The 25,145-nt window shown below is 41.3% G+C and overlaps 1 protein-coding gene across 2 annotated transcripts; it reads left to right on the top strand.

The window, feature by feature from the left end:
- Positions 1-544: 544 nt before the first annotated feature.
- On the top strand, positions 545-24,880 carry LOC309344565 (adhesion G protein-coupled receptor E3-like). Of its 2 annotated transcripts, XM_081867062.1 has the most exons (21): positions 545-596; positions 1,150-1,209; positions 2,498-2,568; positions 2,819-2,889; positions 8,685-8,761; positions 9,795-9,854; positions 10,539-10,595; positions 11,782-11,934; positions 12,720-12,799; positions 13,940-14,047; positions 14,878-15,055; positions 17,272-17,391; positions 17,957-18,156; positions 18,512-18,682; positions 19,320-19,514; positions 19,658-19,893; positions 20,516-20,582; positions 21,353-21,444; positions 21,772-21,945; positions 22,711-22,804; positions 24,218-24,880. In XM_081867062.1, exons 5-21 carry the CDS (start codon positions 8,731-8,733, stop codon positions 24,278-24,280), a joined length of 2,079 nt encoding a protein of 692 aa, XP_081723188.1. In that variant the 5' UTR covers positions 545-596; positions 1,150-1,209; positions 2,498-2,568; positions 2,819-2,889; positions 8,685-8,730; the 3' UTR covers positions 24,281-24,880. The 2 variants fall into 2 exon arrangements, with proteins under 2 accessions (XP_081723188.1, XP_081723189.1); XM_081867063.1 differs by lacking the exon at positions 2,498-2,568.
- Positions 24,881-25,145: the final 265 nt, after the last annotated feature.

The raw sequence follows: 25,145 nt of genomic DNA, 5'->3' as shown, positions 1-25,145 counted from the left end.
ATAGCCCCAGGGGGCATGTGGGGGGAGGGGAGAAGGAGGGAGGACTTTCCAACACACAAAGAGAAATCTTTGCCTTGATGGACTGTTCGCTTTGGCACTGTGTTGAACACCAGGCTCTCCCAAGAGCTCAGTCGGTAAAGCTTGGTACTCTTGATTTTGGGGTCTTAGATTTGAGCCCCCTGTTGGGCAAAAGTTTCCTGTATTGCAGGGGCTAGATAATCCTCACGCTCCCTTTCAACTGTACAATTCTATGATTCTATGATTAAGGAGGAGGCGGCGGCAGGGAGTTACAGCCCCTTCCAGAAAAAACACACACCTGGGAATATTTGAAGGATATCTATTTCAGTAAAAATGCAAAGGACCCTTTGGCATTTTAAAGATGAATGCATTCAATTTTGTGAGGAAGACTTTTCTGCTTTAGACATCTTTTTGCTTAATTTCCAAGCACCTGCCGTCTCAGCAACGTTCTGTTAAAAGAATCAATACAGGGCTTTCTATCCCAGCAAACAGGTGATTTTTAACACAAATTTATTTTGGTGTTTGGATCATTTTTCACAGGATTATCTCCGGATTTCTCATCCTCGAAAATGCAAAAGGTAGAAATTACTTCATCTGCTGCGGGATGGGGAGGGAAGGTCAGTGATAACTTAAGTTACTGCGGCTGTGATGCAGTGTATCTATGCCAGCTCATTTTCTTTGCAGTGAAAGCCTGCTTTTCATCATGTTGTCCCTTTTCTAAAGTTATCCATAACCACAGCAGCTTTTAAATTATTGAAAAATAAGGTTTTACAACGCCCAGTCTGGGATGCTAGTTCTCCTGTGCTGCATAGAGCTCACTTGAACTTACGGGGACAGGCTAGAGCAATTCCAGCTATGTCAATGTGTTTGTATACTCCATATTTTTATGGAACATTCAAAACATTTTTGCTATTTGTTGGCAGCAAAAGTGGGACTATGCTAGTGATTTTCAGGGAGGGTTTCTCCCAGTGGCAGTAGTGGCAATCCTCCAGCTGGCGGCTAACCCCCCATCTTAAAGTGCCTTGTTCAGCAGCTTCCTGTTTTCACCATTTTCAATTTTGTATAATACACATATGCAAGTAAGTAAAAAAAGAAAGTGATAAAAATGCTTCTTCTTCTTTTTTTTAATAGGAGCACTTGGTCCACAGCAACAGTTCCCTGCTGCATATTGGATTCTTTTGGAACCGAAAGGTACATTTTGGACCATATCTGCAGCATTAGCAAATCATATGCTAAATAAACTGAATAGTGCACATAGCACCATGGAGTGGTGCCTGACACTGAACAGACACCAAAACAGCAATTGCACCTGTTATAAATCAGCATATAAAGTCCATGCAACCATATACAAGTGACCTCATGGCACACTGTAGATTGCTGTAGATTAGTAGAGCATTGGCTTGAATTTGATTGCCACAGAACCAGCTGCAAAAATCCATTGACTAAGCAGCATTTAAAATTTAAATATTAAATCATAACAAAAACCAGGAAAGGATCGCCAGATTAGGATTCTTAGTCTCAAGGATAGCTGTCATCAAGTTGCCAGATACTGAGATGAAGTAAGTACAGTGGTACCTTGGGTTACATACGCTTCAGGTTACATACGCTTCAGGTTACAGACTCCGCTAACCCAGAAATAGTACCTTGGGCTAAGAACTTTGCTTCAGGATGGGAACAGAAATCATGCGGCAGCACAGCAGCAGCGGGAGACCCCATTAGTTAAAGTGGTGCTTCAGGTTAAGAACAGTTTCAGGTTAAGAACAGACCTCCAGAACAAATTAAGTACTTAACCCGAGGTACCACTGTACTACTTTTCCTGTCAAATGGAGGAGACTTTTCCTGGCCTCTTGCCATATTGACAGGCACTCCATGTGACATTATTTGGACACATGCCTGCTGACTTGCTAGTAGCGATGAGTGCAGCCATGGTCCACCGTTGTCATTGGCTCATGCTGAGTAAAGCAGGACGGTCCGATTCATCTGCCACTGTGACTCAACTGACAGGACCACCATAGAATCGTGGAGTTGGAAGGGACCCCGATAGTCATCTTGTCAAACCCCCTACAATGCAGGAGTCTCATCTAAAGCATCCATGACAGATGACCACCCAATCAGTGAAGGAGAGTCCATCACCCTGTGAGCCCTTGTGTGGATCCCAGATCCCCTCAATTGCTGCTCATTGCTTGGTCATCTACGGCCCTCTATCCTATCACTATGACTTAATCAAAAGCTGACATTTATTCAGAGGGAACCAAGGCAGTATAAAATAGATGGTCTGAAAATATTGCATAGAGCTGATCATTATTTCCTTTTCAGACGAAAGTCATTGCACTAGTTAGTACTGCTTCTGCATGTTTGGCGTAACTATTTGCTGGTCGTCCACACCTTCCTAAGTACTTGTCAATAAGACCTCTTCTGGATGAATTTGGATGAAAGAGGGACCATTTCTGCCCTTGAAACACACTTTTTATTTTCCTAGGTTTCTTTACTGGGCATGAGGAAGACACGGACTTCAATGGCAGTGGCATAGTCTGTGAAGAAGGATACAGGGTTGTATCTAGGAAAAAGATTTACCGGTATATGTGTATAACACTGTGACGCCAGATGGCGGTGTGGAGTCCCGTCTTTCATCAATGTGATTTCCCTTCATGAAGTTTACAACACGTTTGACTGAAACGCTTCTTTAATGCGTCTTGATCCATCCTATGTTAAAGCTACTGTTCTGAATTTTGCCCCGCGCTCTGCTTATATATCACAAACTGCTGCAAACATTAAATAATGGATTTTTTTTATTTTCCAGAAAAATGAAGAAAGCACTGCTTCAGGAAAACAACAGTAGGTGGAAGAGCCATATTCCAGTACTGTGTTTTCGTATCTATCTCCCATGTCCAAATTACAACAGAATGAAACTGGACAGACTACAGGAATGTTTCAGATCCAGACAAATATTCCTTGTTTGGTTGCCTTATCCTTTTTTTGAAAAAAGATTATTTTGCATTTTTGTAGACGTAACATAGCAGAAGACACCCCCTTTCCATCACAAGAGTACCTCCAGAAAGTCAAGATGCTCCCATCTTTTCGATGTACCAGGATTCCAGAACCATGCAGATGCTGAACTCCAAGACCTTTCCTATTGATATTAGCATTTTCTCTCTGTAACTTAAAAAACCAATATCTTTTTTAGATCTCTAACATTCCTCTTGCAATTTCTATTTTTCGATGGGACAGTGTGTGCTCTTAACAAAGCAATGGATTAAAGAAACACAGCAGGGAGAACACATCACTATTATTGGAGCTGCTCAGTAGTGCCTTGGCAGCAGCACACTATTGGCAATAACACTCTCTCTCTCTCTCTCTCTCTCTCTCTCTCTCTCTCTCTCTCTCTCTCACACACACACACACACACACACACAGAGTGATCCTTGAGGGTGTGCTTGGGTTGTTGAATTGTGTGATAAATGAAGACTGTGAATGGCTATATTGGACTGCATCGGGGCTTTGCATGGATGGACTTTAGAGATCAATCCCCTTGATCTAATGAGCGATTCATCTAACTCTTTTCCAGTGCCAGTTCGGTGTTATTCAGGACCAGTACACACGTGGGTAATCTTCTTGGAAACTGGCCCTTTTCAGTCCAGGATTCCAATGTGCTTTGATTCCAATGAATGTGAATGGATTATTAGGAGCACCAACTAATTATATACTCCACTTTCCAAATCATGCTGGTCCGTCTTCTGAGATGAATATAAGGATAACTAAGAGAAACTAATGGGAGAATAAGGAGACACAGTCCTATCCCCTCTAGCCAGTTTATGGCAACATGTGATTACCAATGAGGGCAGGCATGGGGAACCTGTAGCCTTCCAGATGTTGCTGGACTACAAATCCCATAATCCCTGAGCATTTAAAGCCCTAAATGGCCTCGGTCCAGTATACTTGAAGGAGCGTCTCCACCCCCATCGTTCTGCCCGGACACTGAGGTCCAGCACCGAGGGCCTTCTGGCAGTTCCCTCGTTGCAAGAAGCCAAGTTACAGGAAACTAGGCGGAGGGCCTTTTCAGTAGTGGCACCCGCCCTGTGGAACGCCCTCCCACCAGATGTCAAAGAGAACAACTACCAGACTTTCATAAGACATCTGAAGGCAGCCCTATTTAGGGAAGCTTTTAATGTTTAACAGACTATTGTATTTTAATATTTTGTTGGAAGCCGCCCAGAGTGGCTGGGGAAACCCAGCCAGGTGGGCGGGGTATAAATAATAAATTATTATAATATTCTTATTGTCCATAGTCCAACAGCATATGGAGGGCAACAAGTTCCTCCTTCCTGCATTAGGAGTACCTGTATCTCACACTGTATTGCACAGTAGTTGCTATGCATTATTAATACAGCATGAAAAAGAAAATAAATCACAAGAAATAAATTAAAAATCTTTTGGTGTTTTTCTCCCCTGCCTTGCCCTTCCTGCTGACCTCAGAAATGGCACCCCAACTTCACTTACAATAACTGTAAGCTTTTGCACATGGATTACTACTAAAAGCTTAGCCTTGGGGAAGTTTATTAATTTGGAATTAACAGTTTTCAGGTCATATTTGCCAATGCCATGACCTGCAGGTTCTTTAAAGCAAATACTAATTTTAAAAGGACAACATTGGAGCTGCTATTTTTAGCTCAAATACATGGTTATGAATTTAAAATGCAATTTGAGTTACCGTATTTTTCGCTCCATAAGACACACTTTTTTACTCCTAAAAAGTAAGGGGAAATGTCTGTGCGTCTTTTGGCACAAATGTGTGGTCCCTGGAGCCAAATCGCCCTTGCCCTGCACTCCTGGGCTGCTCTTTGGGGGTGGGGGGAGGAGCCACACTGGTCTGCCGGCAGCCTCCACTTTCCCCTGAAGCCCCAGCAAGGTTTGCAAGCAGCAGGAAGGCTGTGTGCTCCTGGGCTGCTCTTTGGGGGTGGGGTGGGGGAGCAGCAAATTGCTGCCTCTCAGTGCCTCCTAATTCAACTGCAAAGGCTTGATTGCCTAACTGGATTCTGAGCTCCATTTGAAGTTTAAAAATATTAAGTTTGGGGATTTCTTCAAGCAGCACTTTTGCGGAAATAGTCATAAATACATGCAAAGCATCTCCACAAACCAGTAATAGTGAGCTCAGCTAAAACTGAGCAGGCATCTGGCTCAGGAACAGTTTAAACAGCACAACTATAACTGGACATCCTGTGTGTTTGTGTGTGGACCATGTTCTTAGCAGCTAATCTTTATTGCAGAAAAGAGGCACTGATATTCCACTCCAAATCTATAATCCATTATACAAATTCTTACAAGTACAGACCACCTATACCAAACCAAAAACATTGTGTTCTCTTGGTATTGAATGGAAGCTATTTATCTGCCCTCTTTTCCTCCTCTATTCTTTGCTCAGTCACTCCATTTTGAATCTTCCTTTCAAAACAACCATGCCTGTTTTGAGAAAACTTCACAGATTTAGGAACTGGAGCACAATCATTTGATTTCTTTGCTGTTCCTCCATACTCCAAGCACTTCTCATTTGCATAGCCCTGGTTTCTCTCCCTGACTATTACCATTCTTGATTAATAACAGTAAAATGCTCAAGTTTTAGTTTATGCGACGGCTGCCAATACTGACTTCCCAGTGATAATGAAAACAGCTACATTGTAATGGAATGTCTATCCTTTTTCCATTCTCTTCATTATATACTGTGGCTCACTTTAAAGCAGCAAAGCGGACAGGAGCCACCCGCTTTGCTGTTTTAAATAGTTTAGTACAACATTTGAGTCAGAATTTTTTTTTTCTTGTTTTCCAGCTCTAAAAACTAGGCGCGTCTTATGGTCAGGTGCAACTTATGGAGCGAAAAATACAATGAGTTGCTGTTGCTTAAAGGTACAATTATTTGGCAGTGCCTTTGCCAGTCCAGGAGCCTCTAAATAACTTTTTTTTAAAAGCATTAAATTCCAATTTCGATAGAATTGAAGCTCAAAAACATACACTCCTGGTTTAAATGAAATTTATAACCAACCAACCAAACAAACAAACAACAACGATGAAATTCTTAGTGCACGACAACTTCAGAATGCCACACAGCTCTCAAAACAATATACTGAGACTTTAGTTATCTATTTAGCCAAGTTGTGCTCAGTGCCACAGTGTTGCCCAAATGCCACTATGATGCTGTGCCAAGCTAGCCCAAGACACTTTGCTGCCTGAGGTGAAAGACAAGAACCCTATTCTCCATTTAATGCACATAATTCAATATGGCGGGCACTTTTATTTCAACACTGGTGATGGGACAATGCCCTCCACCATATTTGAGGGCAGCAGGCTAGTTTAGGGGTCACGGGGCAGGCAGTGTGGCATCCAGAGCTACGCCCCTTAAACCCTCACTGCCACAATAATTGCTAGTAACCCTTCTGGTTTCTTAGGGAGGGGAAAACCCATCAGTAACTAAAATGGTCACAGTGCAGTGTGCATACAGAAATTGTTCCTCATTTCACACTCCAGTTAGATAAACAAGGAAGTTGTTCTTAATTGTAGAAATGGGGCTCGGGAACTCGCTCCCAAGTTAACTCGCTGCAGTTAATAGGGTCTTGGACAGGAGAATTCAAACCCCCAATCTGCCATTTTGGAGCGGGGAGGTTGCATCCTCATTGGCACTAGCCAATAAACCCCCCAAAACATGGTGCTTGAGGCAGGGCAGGGGTCAGGGATAGGGGAGAAACTTGAATTAGTTTGCATTTGTAGCCAAATCTATCAATTCTACACTTTCTGAAACAATATGCAAACTGAAGCACAGCTATCCTTCAGAATTCTGTTATCAGAATTTTGCAACGCAGTTCTGCAACCTATCAGTGTTTACAAAAATAGCAATAGGAATGCGGTGGTCTACACCACTGAGCCTCTTGGTTAGCAGTTCGAATCCCCCTGATGGGGTGAGTTCCTGTTCCAGTTTCTGCCAGCCTAGCAGTTTGAAAGTTTGTGAGTAGATAAATAGGTATCGTTGCGGTGGGAAGGTAAACAGTGTTTCCATGCTCTCTGTCTTCCATCACGGTGTCCTGTTGCACCAGAAGTGCTTTAGTCATGTTGGTCACATGACCCAGAAAGCTGTCTGTGGTTAAACACTGGCTCTCTTGGTCTGAAAGTGGAGATAAGCGTCACACCCCATAGTTGGTTTCGACTGGACTTAACTGTCCAGGTGTTCTTTACCTTTTTTTTTTTTTTTACCTTTACAAAAATGCATAATTATTAAGGAAAATAATACAGAGGATTGCTGTGGGAAATAATGAAGGCAGTGTTTAAAGGCATATGTACTCAAGAAAAATGAAGACTCATTAAAATATAGAGGTCACCAAAGACACAGAACAGGAAGTCTCCTCTGTGGAACAAAGGCACAGGACAACAAGTTCAAAACATGAAAAAGCATGATTTAGGGAAAAATGTGCATGAAAATGAAGATACTAGTGAAAATATCATATGAAAAATACATTATATTAAGAAAAATGCTTGCAAAAAGGTGAAAATTAGTCAAAAACTGCCTCTACAAATGTGTTTATTAAGAGAAATTCACACTAAAATGCTGGTGAATTTTCAGAAGGATTTTTTAAAATCGCAAATTGCTGCAAAATGGGGAGAGCCAAATGAAGATTGGAAGAATGAGAAATAGAGGGAACTGAAATTGACACATCCTTCCATCCCTAGTGGGGCCTCTGCTGGATCCCATGCCAACTGCTGCTGGGACCAAGAAACAGAGTAATGTGGAAAGTAGAGTTCACCCAGGTTTGGTATTTAGGCCTGTGTTTTTTAACTTATTCAGAAGATTAGTGAATGGTGGCTCAGGGGAGGGCATTCTCTCCCTATGTTGTGGAACTCTCCATAGAAGTGTGCCTGGTGCCTTCATTATATAGCCTTTGGCAAATGCTGAAGATGTGCCTCTTTACTCTGACATATTTTTCGGACCCACTTTATTTCTGTGAATCTAAGTTGTTTTAAACTATTTTTAAGATTGTGTTTTAATTGTTGTAACCTGCCCTGGGACCTTAGAGTAAAGGGTAGGTTATTATTACTACAGTGGTACCTTGGGTTACATACGCTTCAGGTTACATAGGCTTCAGGTTACAGACTCCGCTAACCCAGAAATAGTGCTTCAGGTTAAGAACTTTGCTTCAGGATGAGAACAGAAATTGTGCTCCGGTGGCATGGCGGCAGCAGGAGGCCCCATTAGCTAAAGTGGTGCTTCAGGTTAAGAACAGTTTCAGGTTAAGAACGGACCTCCGGAATAAATTAAGTTCTTAACCCGAGGTACCACTGTACTATTGTTGTTAATAATAAATGAATGAATAATGGTATAGAGTTAGGAGTGAGGTGGTGAAGTTGTTGATGATACCAAATGGTTCAGTGTGGTTTTTGTGAAAATCTCCAAAAGATTCTCTCCTGATGGGATGAACAGTCAGTAAAATGGCAAATGCAGCTCATTGTAAGCAAGTATAAAATGATGTACCCTGGGGCATTTTTTTTGAAATTTTGCATATACTCTCAACTGACTGTGAAAGAGATCTTGGGGTCAAAGTGGGGACTGAACCTGAATACTACTTATGGGAACTGTTCTAAACTTGTGGTTTCAGCATTTCTTAGTTCCTTTTTGCTTTAACTTGTAGTCACAAGCATAAACAAACCATTCATTACCTCAGTACCAACAAGACCATGAGGACCACACTCAGCTGCCTTCTTCTGGGTGAGTAGGAAATTGATAGGCTAAGACATTCAACATAAGCAAGGAGAAATAGCTCAGAGGCAGAGCAAATGCATTGCATGTAGAAAGTTGTTGACTCAGGCTGCATATGCCCCATTTATTTAAGGGCATATTTAAAACACATTCGCCCCCAAATGGTTCTGGGCATGGTAGTTTATGCTATAATTCCCAGCACCATCAAGAAGCAAAAGTTCTCAGGATTCTTTTCTCCCTCCCTCCCTCCCTCCCTCCCTCCCTCTCTTTTTGCAAGGGGATGTGCTTTAAGTGTGTTATAAATGCATGGTAGTATGTATGTACTGTTAGACAGTTAAGATACTAGCGGGTGATGTGAAAGACTCCTGCTTTCATTGGAGAAATGTTGGAGGTTGTGCTGTTAGGACTGGCTTGTGCAGGAACTTTCAAGTTTCACTGTGATGCAGTAGAATGAATTGCTGTGAAGACCATTTAGCCAAAGCCTCCATCACACCCCATTTCCAACTCAAGTGGCAGACTCTGATGTTCTGGGTGGTATTCAACTAAATAAAAGCACTAGTACAAGGGTAAGCACTAATGCAATTGGACCTCCCCCCTCCTACCCCTCTATGCACTGCACACTGCCCCCAACTCTGCTTTGGAGGGTTGAAGAATCCTACAGAAAAGACACAGGGGGAATGGGAGGGGAGGGGGGAACATTCTTCTGCATCGGAAGAAACCCTTGCTTTGACAGAACATTGTCCTTGGTGCTATGCTGAATACAACCCTTTGTAATTATGATTAAGATGGAAGCGGGGAGAGGAAAGGGACAGACACAAGCCTGGAACAACAAAAAAACATTAAAGGAAATCCGTTTCTGCAAAATGTGAAGAAGTCTCTGGCATTTTAAAGATGAATGTACAGAATTTTATAAGGAAGAACTTTCTGCTTTAGACATTTGTTGCCTCAGCAATGTGTCTTTTTTAAAATAAAACTCAGTATGGAGCTTTGTATCCTGGCAAACAGCTGTTTTTAATATCGTTTTTTAAAATATTGCTCCTAGGATTTGTTATTTGTCAAGGGATTTGTCTTGGATTTGCTGTTGTGCACGAAGATGAAAGAGGTAAAAATTATTTTCTCCTGGAGAATATTTGGAAAAATGTGGGAGCAATTATTGATTCAGTTTTTACCATTGTTTACTATTATTTTAATGTTGTTGAAGAGGGCAATGTTCTTGGCCTCTACTCCTTCCAGGTATCCATCTATTTAAGAAATGTATTGAATCAAATGATCTATCAGCACATGTGATGGTCTTGCAAAAGAGTACAAATTTTGGGAAAAGGTGATGAAGGAAATTTCTGAATAATAGACCTCAATCTGTGGTTTTTAAATATATTTATGGGTCAAATATAGACTTAATATATAACCAAAACATAGGAACTGAAAGTAATGTCAAACTGCATGTGCATTGTCCTCTGTATCAGACTTTGGAATGAAAATAAAAGGGTGGAGAATTCCTGATGCATGGGTTTCACTTCAGAAGATGGCTAGCTAATTTGCAACTGCAAGATCCGGACAGAAAGTGAGATGGGGAGAATTAATATAGGCAGCAGTCAGCTCCTTAGTTGAAGCCCAGGGACAAAGGTTAATCCCTCTTTCTTTCCTTTATCTGCTGAATAGTCCATAGCGTTTATATTATGTACACATCCTATCCTCAAATGCACTAGAAAGTACTTCCATGTAAACATATCTTGTTCATGGGACTCTGCTTCTTTAAAAAATGTTAACAATTGCTGTTTCTTTGTAGGATCAGGTGGTCCACGACAATGGCGATTAGATAAAATTTTGAAGCCTTATGATATAGGTATGTTTTGGACCATGTCTGCATCGTTAGCACCTGTAAATCCCATGCTGGAGCAATTGAAAGAAAGGGTCACAATGCACATTGCTCCATGGAGCCTGACACGGAACAACACGGCATTTGCACTTGTTATGAATCAGCGTGTAAATGTTATACGAAGCATGTACAAGCAACCCCATCACACAGTAGAATTTGCCAAAAACGTGTAGGCCATTGGCATGCATTTGATTGTCACAGTATGTACACATTAAACCATGACAGAATCAACTTTAAAGTTAATACAACAGCCTAGAGGATAGTGATCTGAGTGGCAGTGCGAGCCTTGCCTCACCTTGGATCAGACTGATTTAACTGACCAATTGTGTTGCAAATAACTCGGTTCTGCCCCCCCTCCCCCAACATAAAGCTTGTCCCTCTAACATTAAGCTTGTCCCTCTAACATTAAGACTGCCCCCCCCTCAATAAATCCTGGCTATGCCCTTGGCTGCCACCATGCTATTCTTACTGGTATAATGATGTAGAGCCCTGACCCTCTCAGAGACTATCAAGCCAGTATAAAATAGAGAGGGTTTGAAAATATTGCATAGCCAGCTGGTGGCAGTTCTTTCTAAAAGTATTTTGCATGAAAATCAGTGAGCTCATACTGTTTATATACTTCTCATTGTGCTAGTTAGTATTGCTAAGTAATACTGCTTATATACTTGCGGATTAAATATTTGCTCCTTGTACACTTCTTCCTTGGGTGGCACTGTGGTCTAAACCACAGAGCCCAGGGCTTGCCGATCGAAGGTCGGTGGTTCGAATCCCCGTGACAGGGTGAGCTCCTGTTGCTCGCTCCCTGCTCCTGCCAACCTAGCAGTTTGAAAGCACGTCAAAGTGCAAGCAGATTAAAATGTACCACTCCAGCAGGAAGGTAAACAGCATTTCCGTGCGCTGCTCTGGTTTCTCCAGAAGCGGCTTAGTCATGCTGGCCACATGACCCAGAAAAACTGTCTGCAGACAAACGTTGGCTCCCTTGGTCAGTAAAGCGAGATGAGCGCCGCAACCCCAGAGTTGTCCACGACTGGGCTTAATGGTCGGGGTCACCTTTACCCACATCTTCCTAAGACCAACCAGTTCTTCTCTGCCCTCAGTGCAGGAGGGAACAGCTTGCTTGTGGAATACCATTTTTATGTTTTCCTCTGTTTAGTTTATGTGGATGATGAAGACAGTATTACCAGTGACAATGGCACATCCGTAGACTGTGGTCCTAACTCTGTTTCATATAATAAATCCAGCTGTGTCTGTGAAGAAGGATACAGGGAAATGAGAACTTTGGGAACCGGTCAAACCAGTTGTGAGAGTAAGTGTGTTCATTCTCAGATCCTTTATATGGCATCTACTTGAGCTGCACAGTGATGAATGGAAATTCGATTTTCAGTCATTGCTAATGTCATAACCAATGGCAATACTCCATTATTGTTCTGTCAATTCTAAACTGTTTCTCGGAGGGTTTTGACTGTCCTTGTTTCAATTGGCTTCTTTATTGTATGTTTTAATAAATGACGTTTCATTCCTCTCTTATTGAATTGCTATTGTGTATTATAATCACAAATGAATGTCCTAATTGATTCTATAGTTGTAAACTGCTTACAAGCCATTCTGGAATGCAAGAAGTATAAAAGTTAATAAATAACACTGGGGTTTTAGCCATCCCAAAGGGTAGAAAGTATTTCTTTATTATCAATAAAATCCTAATTCTGTAGATGAAAAGATGGTGCATCTGTCAGGATCAGAAGCTGAAGCTCTTTAGGCACAGATATCAGCAGAGGATTGCTGCAAAACCTGGTGGGTTGGGGGTGGGGGCTACAATATATTCTTCACACATAGCAGTCTTCTCTTACTCTTATAAGCTTAAATGATTATTATACAAAAGCAATCCATGCTAAAAGTGGTTAGTATTTAGAAACCTGAACTCTTTATACCCCAGTTCAATACATTCAGAAATAAATAGAAGATATAATTTTTGATCAGAACAAATGGTGGCACAATCTGTCATCTCCACACACATAACAAGCACACAAATCGTGCAAGTTTACATGGAGCCCATGCATTGCATGTTAGTTGTACATTATGTTTTCTTTACAGAAATCCCCTACCACTGCCAACCAGATATTGTAAGACAAAATGGTGGTCTAGGGGTGTGTTTCAATGCAACAAAACCAGAGGTATGTGTGTTGTGATATGTGTGAAATTAACACAGTTCTGTAAATCTGATATGCTTAACCTTACTGGGTTGGTTGGTATGCTAACACTGTCAATGTCAATGTTTCTTCTTTGAAATGCAAATGGTGATTCTCCCCACTAGAACAGTAGTGCTAAATGCAAATTAGATGTTTTCATTGTTAGCTAACTCACTCTCATTCTCCAAATCTGTTGAAAATTGAGGGAACTGGAGGGAAGGAGGAAATTGGACAAGGAAAATGCTTGATTCATGTTCTACTCACATGGAACACATAATGAAAATCCTGTGCTAAGCATGTGTGGGAGGCAACCTGCTTATGATTTCTATATGCGGAGCTAATTATATATCCTCGATATTCATATATATATATATATATATATATATATATATATATATATAGTATATATTTTGTATTGCTCATTGTTTTAAAGTTTACTGGTTGTAAAATGATTTTGTTGTATTCTATCTTTGAGACTTTTATGTTTGTCACTAATAAATGTAATAAAAATTATTATTATTATGTTCCAGACCTCACTCTGATGTTAAAGACAGGGTGTGATAAGAAAGGGGTTGGGGGAGGGTTGTGAAAGAACCACTGTTTTTGTGAAGAGTTTCTGGAAGGAAAGGGAGGAAACTGAAATAGGTCTTATCTGCCCAACATCTCTGTGAAGTAAGTTTGGCTGAGAGATAATGGGCAGATCCACCCCATACATTTACAACATATTCAATGGACAATAATCAACACGACTTCCTTCACAAAATCCTAGGAACTGTAGTTTGTTCAGAATTCTGCAAATTGTAGCCCTGGGAGGGGGGAACTACAGTTCCTAGAATTCTTTGGGGGAAGTAATTTGCCTTAAATGCACAACTGATCTGCCCAGCAACATGGCCAAAGCTCTCCTAGTGAGCGTCATACCTAAGAGGGGATTTGAATCTGGGTGTCTCTAATCCTAGTGCAACCATTATAACCACTATTTGGCCCAGCAAAATATTTTCTGCTCATGCCTGGGGCAATATCAGACCAGTTGATGTAACCCAACCTATACTACTTTTTGGGGGGGTATTTCATTGTATTTCCTTGTCAGCTGATCTCTGCCAACACACATTTCTTCTCTTCTCTTAGAATTACTTCAGTCATAACAACAGTTTCTACTGCTCAGTGGTAGGGCCAGCCTTCAATGTTTTTTTATCCTTCTGTGAAAATGGCAGTGTGATACCAACTTCCTTGCAGGTAAGGCTTCCCAAGAACTAAGGCAACATTTGGCCACAGCATCTCCTTCCTGAGAAGTTCTGTGCCTTCCTGTTTGCAAGACTGTGTGGTTTCCTGTGTACTGTGGTCAGTGAAGGATGGGTGGATCTATGACAGTTTACACAGACAAGGCTTTCAATGTTCAAAACTGTTTCATTTCAAACAAATAAAAATATGGAGATCATGTGGCCCTGCCAGTGTTATTGGACTAGAACTCCTATCATCCCTACCCATTATCCATGGGAGAAGAATATAGAAAGAAAGATAATGTTTTTTGGTCTTGAAGTGGTCTATGTAGTTGATATTAAATTGTAAATTTTGTTGTTGTTTCACAATTAAAGAACAGACAGACGGGTAGATATTTTCTTTTGCTCTAAGATAATGTACAGCCATTGAGCTGTACAAAATCTACTGTGCTATGTACATATTCTGAGAATTCATTCATTTATTTATTGAATTTTTATACTGCCCTATACCTGGAGGTTTCAGGGCAGTTCACAAAAAAGATCACAATATATGAAAATAAAAACAAGAATCCAATAACACTCCCCTCCCCTAAGAGTCACATTTAAAGGGTATAGGTCAGCCAAAAGCCTGGTTAAAAAGGAATGTTTTTGCCTGGTGCCTAAAAGTGTATAATTAAGGCGCCAGGTGAACTTCCCTGGGGAGAGCATTCCACAAACGAGGAGCCACTGCAGAGAAGGCCTGTTCTCATCTAGCTACCCTCCTGCCTCTCTTGAAAAACTGATTGTAAGAAGGCAAGCAAGGTTTTGAATTGTCATGTGGTTTCTTTGCTTCTTGTAATGCTGCAGGACACAGTAGGCTCCGTTGACAAACTTCTTGTCAGCAGTTCCCTACAGAGTATTGAAACAAATGAGGAGCGTGTATCAGCTGTGACATTGGTTTTGGACGGACTGGCCTCAGCCGCAGTTGCAAAAGCTATTGCATCTCCAGAGCACCAATCTCAGACTGTGGTTACTAACTCAATAGGTAAGGAGAATTGTCCATGGCATTTTCTTGGCAGGGATACTGGAGTGGCTTGTCAGTTCCTGCTCCAGGTGGATCACGTTTAGTCAAAGCTCTCCACTATGACCTGTCCATCTTGGGTGGCCCTGCACCGCATAGCTCATAGTTTCTCTGAGTTGTTCAAGCCCCTTCGCCACGACAAGGCAGTGACCCAACTACCACACAATTGCGCTCATTTCACATGCTAGCGAGGTTATGCTTAAAATTCTACAAGGTAGGCTTAAGCAGTATGTGGACCGAGAACTCCCAGAATTGCAAGCTGGATTTCGAAGGGGCAGAGGAACCAGAGACCAAATTGCAAACATGCGTTGGATTATGGAGGAAGCTAGAGAGTTCCAGAAAAACATCTACTTCATTGACTATGCAAAAGCATTTGACTGTGTTGACCACAGCAAACTATGGCAAGTTCTTAAAGAAATGGGAGTGCCTGATCACCTCATCTGTCTCCTGAGAAATCTCTATGTGGGACAAGAAGCTACAGTTAGAACTGGATATGGAACAATTGATTGGTTCAAAATTGGGAAAGGAGTACGACAAGGCTGTATATTGTCTCCCTGCTTATTTAAGGCTGGACTGGATGAATCCCAAACCGGAATTAAGATTGCCAGAAGAAATATCAACAACCTCAGATATGCAGATGACACAGCCTTGATGGCAGAAAGTGAGGAGGAATGAAATAACCTTTTAATGAAGGTGAAAGTGGAGAGCGCAAAATATGGTCTGAAGCTCAACATCAAAAAAACTAAGCTCATGGCCACTGATCCCATCACCTCCTGGCAAATAGAAGGGGAGGAAATGGAGGCAATGAGAGATTTTACTTTCTTGGGTTCCATGATCACTGCATATGGTGACAGCTGTCACGAAATTAAAAGATGCCTGCTTCTTGGGAGAAAAGCAATGACAAACCTAGACAGCATCTTAAAAAGCAGAGACATCACCTTGCCGACAAAGATCCGTATTGTTAAAGCTATGCTTTTCCCAGTAGTGATGTATGGAAGTGAGAGCTGGACTATAAAGAAGGCTGATCGCCGAAGAATTGATGCTTTTGAATTATGGTGCTGGAGGAGACTCTTGAGAGTCCCACAGACTGCAAGAAGATCAAGCCTATCCATTCTGAAGGCAATCAGCCCTGAGTGCTCACTGGAAGGACAGATCCTAAAGCTGAGGCTCCAATACTTTGGCCACCTCATGAGAAGAGAAGACTCCCTGGAAAAGACCGTGATGCTGGGAAAGATGGAGGGCACAAGGAGAAGGGGACGACAGAGGATGAGATGGTTGGACAGTGTTCTCGAAGCTACCAACATGAGTTTGATCAAGCTGCGGGAGGCAGTGGAAGACAGGAGTGCCTGGCATGCTCTGGTCCATGGGGTCACGAAGAGTCAGACACGACTAAACGACTAAACAACAACAACAGAGATTTAAGAGGGCTTTCAAAGCAGCAGCAGAAGCAGCAGCGGGAGAAATGTTTTGTTTGTCTTCATTTTATATTGCAGAAACCCAGTGGATAAAATTCTGCTTCTCCTTTCCTTCCTTCCTTCTGTTTCCTTGTATTTCTGTTATGATGCTAACAGAAAGCCATGATTGGGGATTTTTTACCAACTATGTTGGAAGGTTGAGAAGGAAGGTTTGGAGATTTTGAGAGATTTGTCGCACATAGGGATGGAAGAGAATTCTGTTTGGTCTGCACTTTAAACAGAACATACATGATTTGCAATTAACAGACTTATACATTGAGTGGAACACAGTTAAAAACTCCCCTGCATACAAAGGGGGTTGGGGGATGAGTACAAAATGTGTATATAAGGAGAAAATGGATGAAACCACACAAACATTTTTCTTCAAAAAAAAGGTGCAGTAAATGGGATGGAACAGACTTATTATTGAAGCATGTGAAACCGACTTAAATGGAAATAAGCTGATCCATACACCCCTAGTCATTTATAGTGATGGGTGAGCTCTCAATGGCTAGATCGGGAATGAGCTAGGCTTTTTGTGAACTTTCATGGTTAGTGTTTGGAAAAGTCAGTGTTTCGTGGTTTGTGTTTCATGACATGTGTGCTCCTGCCTTCATGTCTGTTGTTGCAGTCCGTTCTGGGATTTGCTTTTTCATTGTCCCACAAACACATTGTTAGTGTATGATGTGTATCTAAGAACCCATGTCCCTTCTTTGCTCATTGTAGTGATTCAAACCCACATAATAAATGAAGAAGTTATTTCAAAAAATGAAGCTCTGCATTTAGAGGCTCAAGAAGACCAAATGACCATTGATCCCAGAGCAGTGATTGACAGGTTCACCCAAGGTATGCTTTCTGCTCATTTCTCAGATAACACTTGTTCAAGATAAAAAAATAGCCACTTATCACAGTGCTTCTAAATCCCTTAGAAAAGTACCTTGAATATTCTCTTTCTTCAAACACACCAAACTTTTTACTATCTTTACCATGTACTTTTAACTAGTTTCATTGACTGTCAGCATCAATTTGACCTGTATTTCTCAGCAGTAAAAAAGTGCAACCTAATTGTACATATTTGAGAAGGAGGTCCAGTCTTCAGGTACAAACCACTGGCCCTGGCTGGGAAATGAGAATCTGGGACTTGTGGCAGGACAACTAGAAAATATGACTCCCTATCCCTTGTGGCTGGCATCAGGATGTGGTGTCCCTGTGCAGGGACAAACAGTGCATTGTGCAGACAGCAGCGTGAGAAATTTATATGTGTGGAATTGCCTAAGGGACAATCAGATTCTTACTCCTGCAACACTCTATTCTACCAAAGAAAAGTACATGTGTGTATACCGAGGCAATCTTTGGTATGTGACATGTATTTTCACTATTCTGCCTCTGATATTCTTTCTGTCTCTTGCAGGTCCTGTCGCTGTGGCCTTTATGTCATACAGTGGACTGGGATCACTCCTGAGTGGGATTCTTCTGCAGGATGAGACTCAGCAGAGCAGGGGAATTCCGGGAGAAGTCTTCCACATGAACTCCAGGATGCTAAGCGCTTCCACCAGCCGCTGGATGAGGAATATTTCCAGCCCTGTCAACCTCACCTTTCGTCACCTTGAGGTGTGTAAATGAATTCTGGAGAGGAGATCAGGAAAGTGTTTTTTCTGTTCATATTGTGAATATCTATTAAGTCGTGAGAGAGACCCCTCCCCCAATGTCAAGGAAAATGTAGAGCTGGGACAAGACCCTCAGCTGAACTCCCTGTATACATCCAAGCTTTGCTCCCTGACACTCAGATTCACAGGCAGGTATCCTAGTTTATCAGAAATGTTGTCGTAGACATACCATAGTTCCTTCTGTTTGTCATGTAATCTTTACCTGTTACTTTGCGGCTCCTATTCTTTGCATCAGAAAGACGCATAACTTTCAGTGGACTTTCTCCAGATCTTCCTCCAACCCTTCCCCTTTCTTACAGAATAAAGTTCCCCAGGAAAAAGTGGTTTGTGTCCACTGGGACTCTGCAAGCAGAAGTGGTGCCTGGTCCCCTGAGGGCTGCCAGCTCCTCCAGTCTAACAGCACTCATTCAGAATGCAGCTGTCAGTACCTGTCCAACTTTGCTGTGCTGATGGCCCCCACTCCCAAGCAGGTAAGTCAGACTTAGGCCTGACAATGTCTGTGTTCCCTGTTGGAGGAAAGAGTGAAAGACCAGACCCTAAGTCACCACTAATCCATTTGTTTTGGGTCTTGTTATAGTACCGTATTTCATGGATTAGATAGTGTGAGGCTACTCCAGAGTTAGTGGTGGAGAAACACGTTCATAGAATACTTCTGCAAACCGCTGCAGGTTTCTCTGTCATCATTAATGGTTAAAAGGGCAATTCAGACACCTGATGTGCCACACTGGTGAGGGGGTGGAATCAGGCTGAGGTGCTGCACACCAACTTCTTATCGTATTTAAGGCATAACTATTAGGTTTAATAGATGATAGATAGATGATAGATAGATAGATTGATAGATGATAGATGATAGATGATAGATGATAGATGATAGATGATAGATGATAGATGATAGATGATAGATGATAGATGATAGATAGATAGACAGACAGACATTTCAGCAAGATGCTCAGGATCACTTTAATTTCCCTTATGGATTCACTGGAGCTTGTGGAAGCTGAGGATTTTGCTCCTTTATGGAATCGAAATCTGCTAGATGCAGTGTAAAAAAACCATGTTTATCAAAAGTCAGTTTTTGGTTCTGAGAGCCACTGTCCTGTGTTACAGGGAGCTCTGATCCTCTCCATTATCAGCTACATTGGACTGATCATCTCGCTCATCTGCCTCTTCTTGTCCATTGTTACCTTTCTCTTTTGCCGCTCCATCCAAAACAGCAGCACCTTCATCCACCTGCAGCTGAGTTTGTGCCTCTTCTTTGCAGACCTCATCTTCTTAATCGGAATTGACAAAACACACAACAAGGTATTTTGGCACATCCTTGAAGGATATGGCAGAGACTCGATAACTCTGCTCACTACCCCATCCAGTCATGCACTCTGATCCAAAGCAGTACAGGATTCTAGTACTAAGTACTGACAAAAGGGTGCCTTTTATTTCCATTCCAGATCCTGTGCTCGGTCATAGCTGGGACTCTGCAGTACCTCTTCCTGGCCTGTTTTGTGTGGATGTTCTTGGAAGGTGTGAACCTCTTCATCATCGTCAAGAACCTGAAAGTGGCAAATTACGGCGGTACTAGCAAGTGCATGAAGATATCCATGTACCTCTGTGGCTATGGGCTCCCTGCCATGATAGTTGGCATTTCTGCAGCAATTTCACCCGGGTCCTATGGGACCCATTATCAGTAAGTGTCCGTTTTAGAATATAGGGAGGCAGGGAGATCTGCAAAGGTCATCCTTTGAAGTCCTCTGTTTAAAATAATTGGATTGCCCATGTAACTAGTGCACCTCAATCTTGAATGTATTTACTGATGGATTTTATTATCACTCTACAGACCCAGGTTTGTGGGCTAACAGACACAAAGACCAGCTAAGGTTTTCCAAGCCCTTTCCACACACCCCAACACAATAAGGAAGTGGTAACTGTGATCTTAGTTAGAACGTCACTGGGCAGATGTGGATCCCACCTTCCCTGCAATCGCTGGATCCTCCTCCATCTATATTCAAATGGACATACTGGGCATTAGACATAAAACAGAATCAATCTGCATTGGGTTTCTATTTTCAGAATGAAGCTACATTTATGAAAAAGTGTTTTTGAGGGGTATATAGTGAGGAATAGTTCCAGACGGTGTGGACTAGTTAGGGGAAAACAAACAAACAAACAAACAAACAAACAAACTGAGTGAACACTGAATGTAGACTATATAATGTTGTGTACATGTAGCCGTGTTTTCAGGTGTAACTGCAGTTTTGGTGTTTGTGGGTTTTCCAAAAGTTATGTTGATGGTATTTCTTTTTCCTTAGCTGCTGGCTTAACCATGAGAAAGGTTTTATCTGGAGCTTCCTGGGACCTGTCTGTGCCATAATCGTGGTCAGTAAAAATAGCTCTCATTCTCTAAAAATAACAGGAAAATGGGGCAAAAACACAAGAAAACACAGACTGCTTGTTGAACATCTCCCTGCTTTATAACTGCTAAAGGAAAGGAAATCTTTTATGGGCTGAGGTGCAGAATTCATAATTCTTGTTGTCAGCCAGATCTAGGCCAGGTCTTTGGCTTCATCTAATACTTGAAAGGAGTCCTGAGAGTTACTTCTATATTTGCCCTCATGCCTTCAGTTTAATTAGTTATCAATAATGTGCAATATCTCCTTTTTGCTACACTGATATGGGCTACAAATAATTTTGCAATGTCACTAGAAATTTTTTCAAACTGATAGTGAATCTGCATCACTCATCTAGAAGCTGGATATGAATAAAGTAAATTCCAGAGAGTTTATTCATTGAAATGTCATCCTGATTGGTTTTCAAAATATTTGCGGGAAGGTTATACAATCACCCAGTTTATTATTTCTGCTTAGTTCATGGAGCAGTTACATGAGTTACCAGTACATTGCCCCATCATTTTATTTCCTGCAAAAGGTCTGGTGTGTGTGTGTGTGTGTGTGTGTGTGTGTATGTGTGTGTGTTTTACAAGTGGGTTTATTGCATGTAAGCACCAAATTTGTTTTCATTGCCCAACATAAATTTACTGCTTTGCAATTGAACCCCACTCACAAAATGCAACAGTCCTAAGAATTATGCTTCACATTTTCCCGTGGAGCACTTTTTATCCTTTCTCAAATTATTTTTCTTTTTCTCAGATCAACATTATGTTTTTCTGCCTTATTCTGATGATCTTGCGTATGAAACTTGCATCTCTCAATTCTGAGATAACTACCCTCAGAAATACGAGGTAAGATAAACCACATAGTAGTGCAAAATCCAGCTGCCCAGTTTTAAGTGGTGATTTAAAAAACTGGACTTAGTGATTTGGCACCTGAGTTACTGGAACACTTCAGACATTGTAGCAAATCTTAACTGCTTTCCATCGCTACCCACAACTTTTCCAAGTCTTATGAAGCTTTGGTTTCCTTCTATTAAACATGAGTGAAGAACATGTACTTTCAAGGACAGCCACTGAGAAAAAGAGGGTTGTCTGGGATTTGTTCAGATAATACAACTTCCCAGTACTGCCCTTACCTTTTCATGACATCCATGCTGTTGCCTTCCTCTTTTGTAGGTCACTGACATTTAAGGCAATGGCCCATGTTTTCATCCTTGGTGTGACTTGGTGTCTAGGCCTCTTTCAGTTTGGCCCTCTGGCTGAGGTAATGGCATACCTGTTCACAATCACCAACAGCGTGCAGGGATTCTTCATCTTCCTGGTGCATTGCTTGCTGAACAAGAAGGTAATGTATGGAACAAGAGAGGGTAGTACTTAGAGGAAGCAATATCAAATAAAATGTGGGCAATAGGATACAAGTGTCATTTAAATTCTACTCAATATTGATCCAGAGCAGATTCCAACATACAGTTAGCGGAGTAAAAACTTAAACCAGAGGCAATGAATATTTCATCCAGCAGAGCTTTACTGCTATTGAAGGCAAATGAGCATAATGGTCTCAAATCCAATACATTCGGGATTGGCACTGTCCATAAGAAATCCAGTTGCAGCAGACTTAACTTAAACTTACAATACTTATAATAAGTCTTAAACTTAACACTAACCCACAGAACACCACACCAGACAGAAAAGAGATAGAAAGAGAAAGTAAGTGAAACCCAGGCTCCTTCTGGCCCTAATATTATAGTCAGCATGACCTTGACAGAAAGAGATAACAGAACCAGTTTAAACCAGCTGTACTCAGCTTCTCAAACATCATGAAGTTTCTTTCACACAGAGAAGCTTCCAGAATCCTCTTGAACTAAGTAGAATAGGAAAGATCTCTACACATCAGATCAATAGTTTCTGTACTAAGAAATGTAAATTGACAACAAGATATAACTTGGTGCAAATTTTCAAGGCTGACTCCTGGTTTGTGGACCGTTGAGCAAGGGACAATTTTGTTCCTTGCTCCCTGCAATACTCACTCCAAAGAAACAGAATTAAATTTAATGTTTTTATGGGGAGACTAGAAATCTCTTCCTAGTAGCTTTGTATTTTGAATCCTCAGGTGAGAGAAACATACTGGCATTTGATTTCTTGCAAGAAAGATATCAAGCCTCCTGCTTCTGACATGACAATGACTTCTGTCCCCATCACCAATCCCACGGTAAGAAAGGTGCATAATCCAGATATCTTAGCAATAATAATGTGGTTACCCTTGCTTCTGCCAGGTATTCATGGCATTCCATTGGATATCTACACATTTAGGGGGCAGATATGCTTCTCCAGCACATGCCATCCTCCTAGTAGAAACATAATCTCTCCACAGATTGTAGCTGGGAGAAGATAGCTGGGCCATCATCTGGGTATCATATGCCTGGCTAGAAAGAGTAATGCTGGTGCAGGTTCTGAGATGTCTGTGATTTCTGTACCTGTCAGTGTCCCCATGGTAAGACAGATGCATGATCCAGACATTTTCTCTAACCAGCAGTGATATGGTTAACCTTGCATCTCTCAGTCCCTAATATTCACAGAATTTCACATTCTTAGGACATCTGCCCTTTATAGGGGACAGATTTGCTTCTCCAGGGCATTTGTTCCTCCTACTATGAAATGCCATCTATTCACAGATAGCTGAGCTGTTGTGGGATTTTTATATACCTGGCCAGAAAGAGCAATGCTGGTGTAGGCTGTGCATGACCTTCATTTCTGGGAGTTTTTCTCCACCTTTCTGGTTCAGCAGTAAATTGCTGAGTCAAGTGAAACCTTGATGCAACCTCGATGAACTCTAGAGAGCAATCAGAGCTCTGCCTGTAATAAAAAACATCACTTTGACCTGTGCTGCGCTGGACATTTTGAAAATTTCTTTTTCAACCATTCATTGCATGAGAATGAAAGACTCCCAAAATATCATGGGGGTGGAGAAAGGAAATTTCTTGGAAGTTTTGAGAGGGGTTTCCTTTCTTTAACTTCATCAGGTGGCCAAAGGTTTTCTTTTTTACAAGCTTTTTTTATTTTAATCCCATTCTGCTGAAATGGTGCAAAGCTCTTACTGCAGCTTCCCAATGGCCACACCCACTGGAAGGGAATTTCAGCCCAGCCTTAATTTCAGGCTCATTTTTTAATAAACTATTTGGTTTATAACCCTAGTACTGATCACTGCCTTGCAGGGTTTAACAGAGAGGAACATGGTGGGAGGAACATGTTGTTCATTGTGCAGCCTGGAGCTCGCACAGCAATTGCGCCCTAATTGGTCCCAATACCATCGCGTGATTGCAGTGCAGCCAACTTGGGATGCAACAGATTTTATAGATCCAGTATTTCATGGAATGTTTCGTAGGAAATGTGTTCAGATATTATGGATTACAGTTTTTAAAAGGACTGCTTTTTACTATTAGAGTTGCAGGTTGAGTGTTGTAGAAAATTCTCCCTGCTGTTAAATGCTGGTTTCTTAAAGGCTGAAGTGGCCGATAGGTTTCTGTGTTAAAGGTAGACAGACTCACATATTCTGAATTTCGCACTCTTTTGCTTATGTATCATAGCCTGTGACCTAAGGAACTTCTTTCCTTATCTTTTCCAGAGGAAAGAGGAAAGCACTGCTTCAGGGAATCAACAGATGGTGGGATGGGGGGCAGAGCCATAATCAAATACCATGTTTTGGTCTCTTCCTTCTGCATCCAAAATACAACTGAATGAAACTGGACGAATTACAGGAATTTTTCATATCCAAGCAATTATTCCTTGTTTGGTTGCCTTCCAGCTTTTTAAGGTACCAGGATTAAAAAAACCATGGAAATCCTCATTTTCAAGACATTTCCTATTGCTATTACGATACACTGTAGATCTCAGACACTCCTGTTGCCCGTTGAAGTTTTAGGTAATAGAACATGATGAGCTTAACAAAGCAATGGACATTGAACAGAGGAAAAGACTCATGGCTGTCACTGGGACTGCTTCATAGTGTCTTGGCAACAGTACCCTAATGGCAATAACTACTTACTTTAGGTAGCACTGATCAAGTCTGTACCTATATATTCATATTCATATTCTGGCTGAGGCCTTTGAGGCAAATTTTCCTTCGAAACCCAGGTTCTCACAAATATTTGGGAACAGAAGAAAAACTCAGCTAATAATTTCACCTGCTGTCACTTGAGATGAAATATGTATACATATATGCATACATACACAAATACGATGATTCTTGAGTGTGGAGAGAGAGAAAAACACCAGGAAACACTGAAAACGTTTGTTGTTATTTATTTTCTTTCCCTTTCCTGCCCCCCTTGTTGACATCAGAAATGGCGCCCTATCTTAACTCAGATTAACTATAGGATTTCACACATGAATCGCAAAAAGCAAAACCTTAGCTTTGGGACAGTTTATTAATTTGAGATTCATAATTTTCAGATTGTATACTCTATGCCATATTAGCACTCACACCTGCAGGTTCTTAAAATACATCATCCAGATGCTTATTTTAAAACAACACAATTGGAATCACTACTATT

This window comes from Podarcis erhardii (genome assembly GCF_964252035.2).
Source record: "Podarcis erhardii genome assembly, chromosome: 6".
Classification (NCBI taxonomy): Eukaryota; Metazoa; Chordata; class Lepidosauria; order Squamata; family Lacertidae; genus Podarcis; species Podarcis erhardii.
The sequence above is the reverse complement of the archived record's forward strand: the minus strand, read 5'-3'. Positions and strand labels throughout refer to the sequence as shown.

Coding starts and splice junctions, on each gene's coding strand:
- LOC309344565 (XM_081867063.1), top strand. CDS start 8,731: ATGAGGACCACACTCAGCTGCCTTCTTCTGG. Junction 19,515..19,657: donor TTGACAAAACACACAACAAG/GTATTTTGGCAC, acceptor TTTCCATTCCAG/ATCCTGTGCTCGGTCATAGC. Junction 20,583..21,352: donor CTGTCTGTGCCATAATCGTG/GTCAGTAAAAAT, acceptor TCTTTTTCTCAG/ATCAACATTATGTTTTTCTG.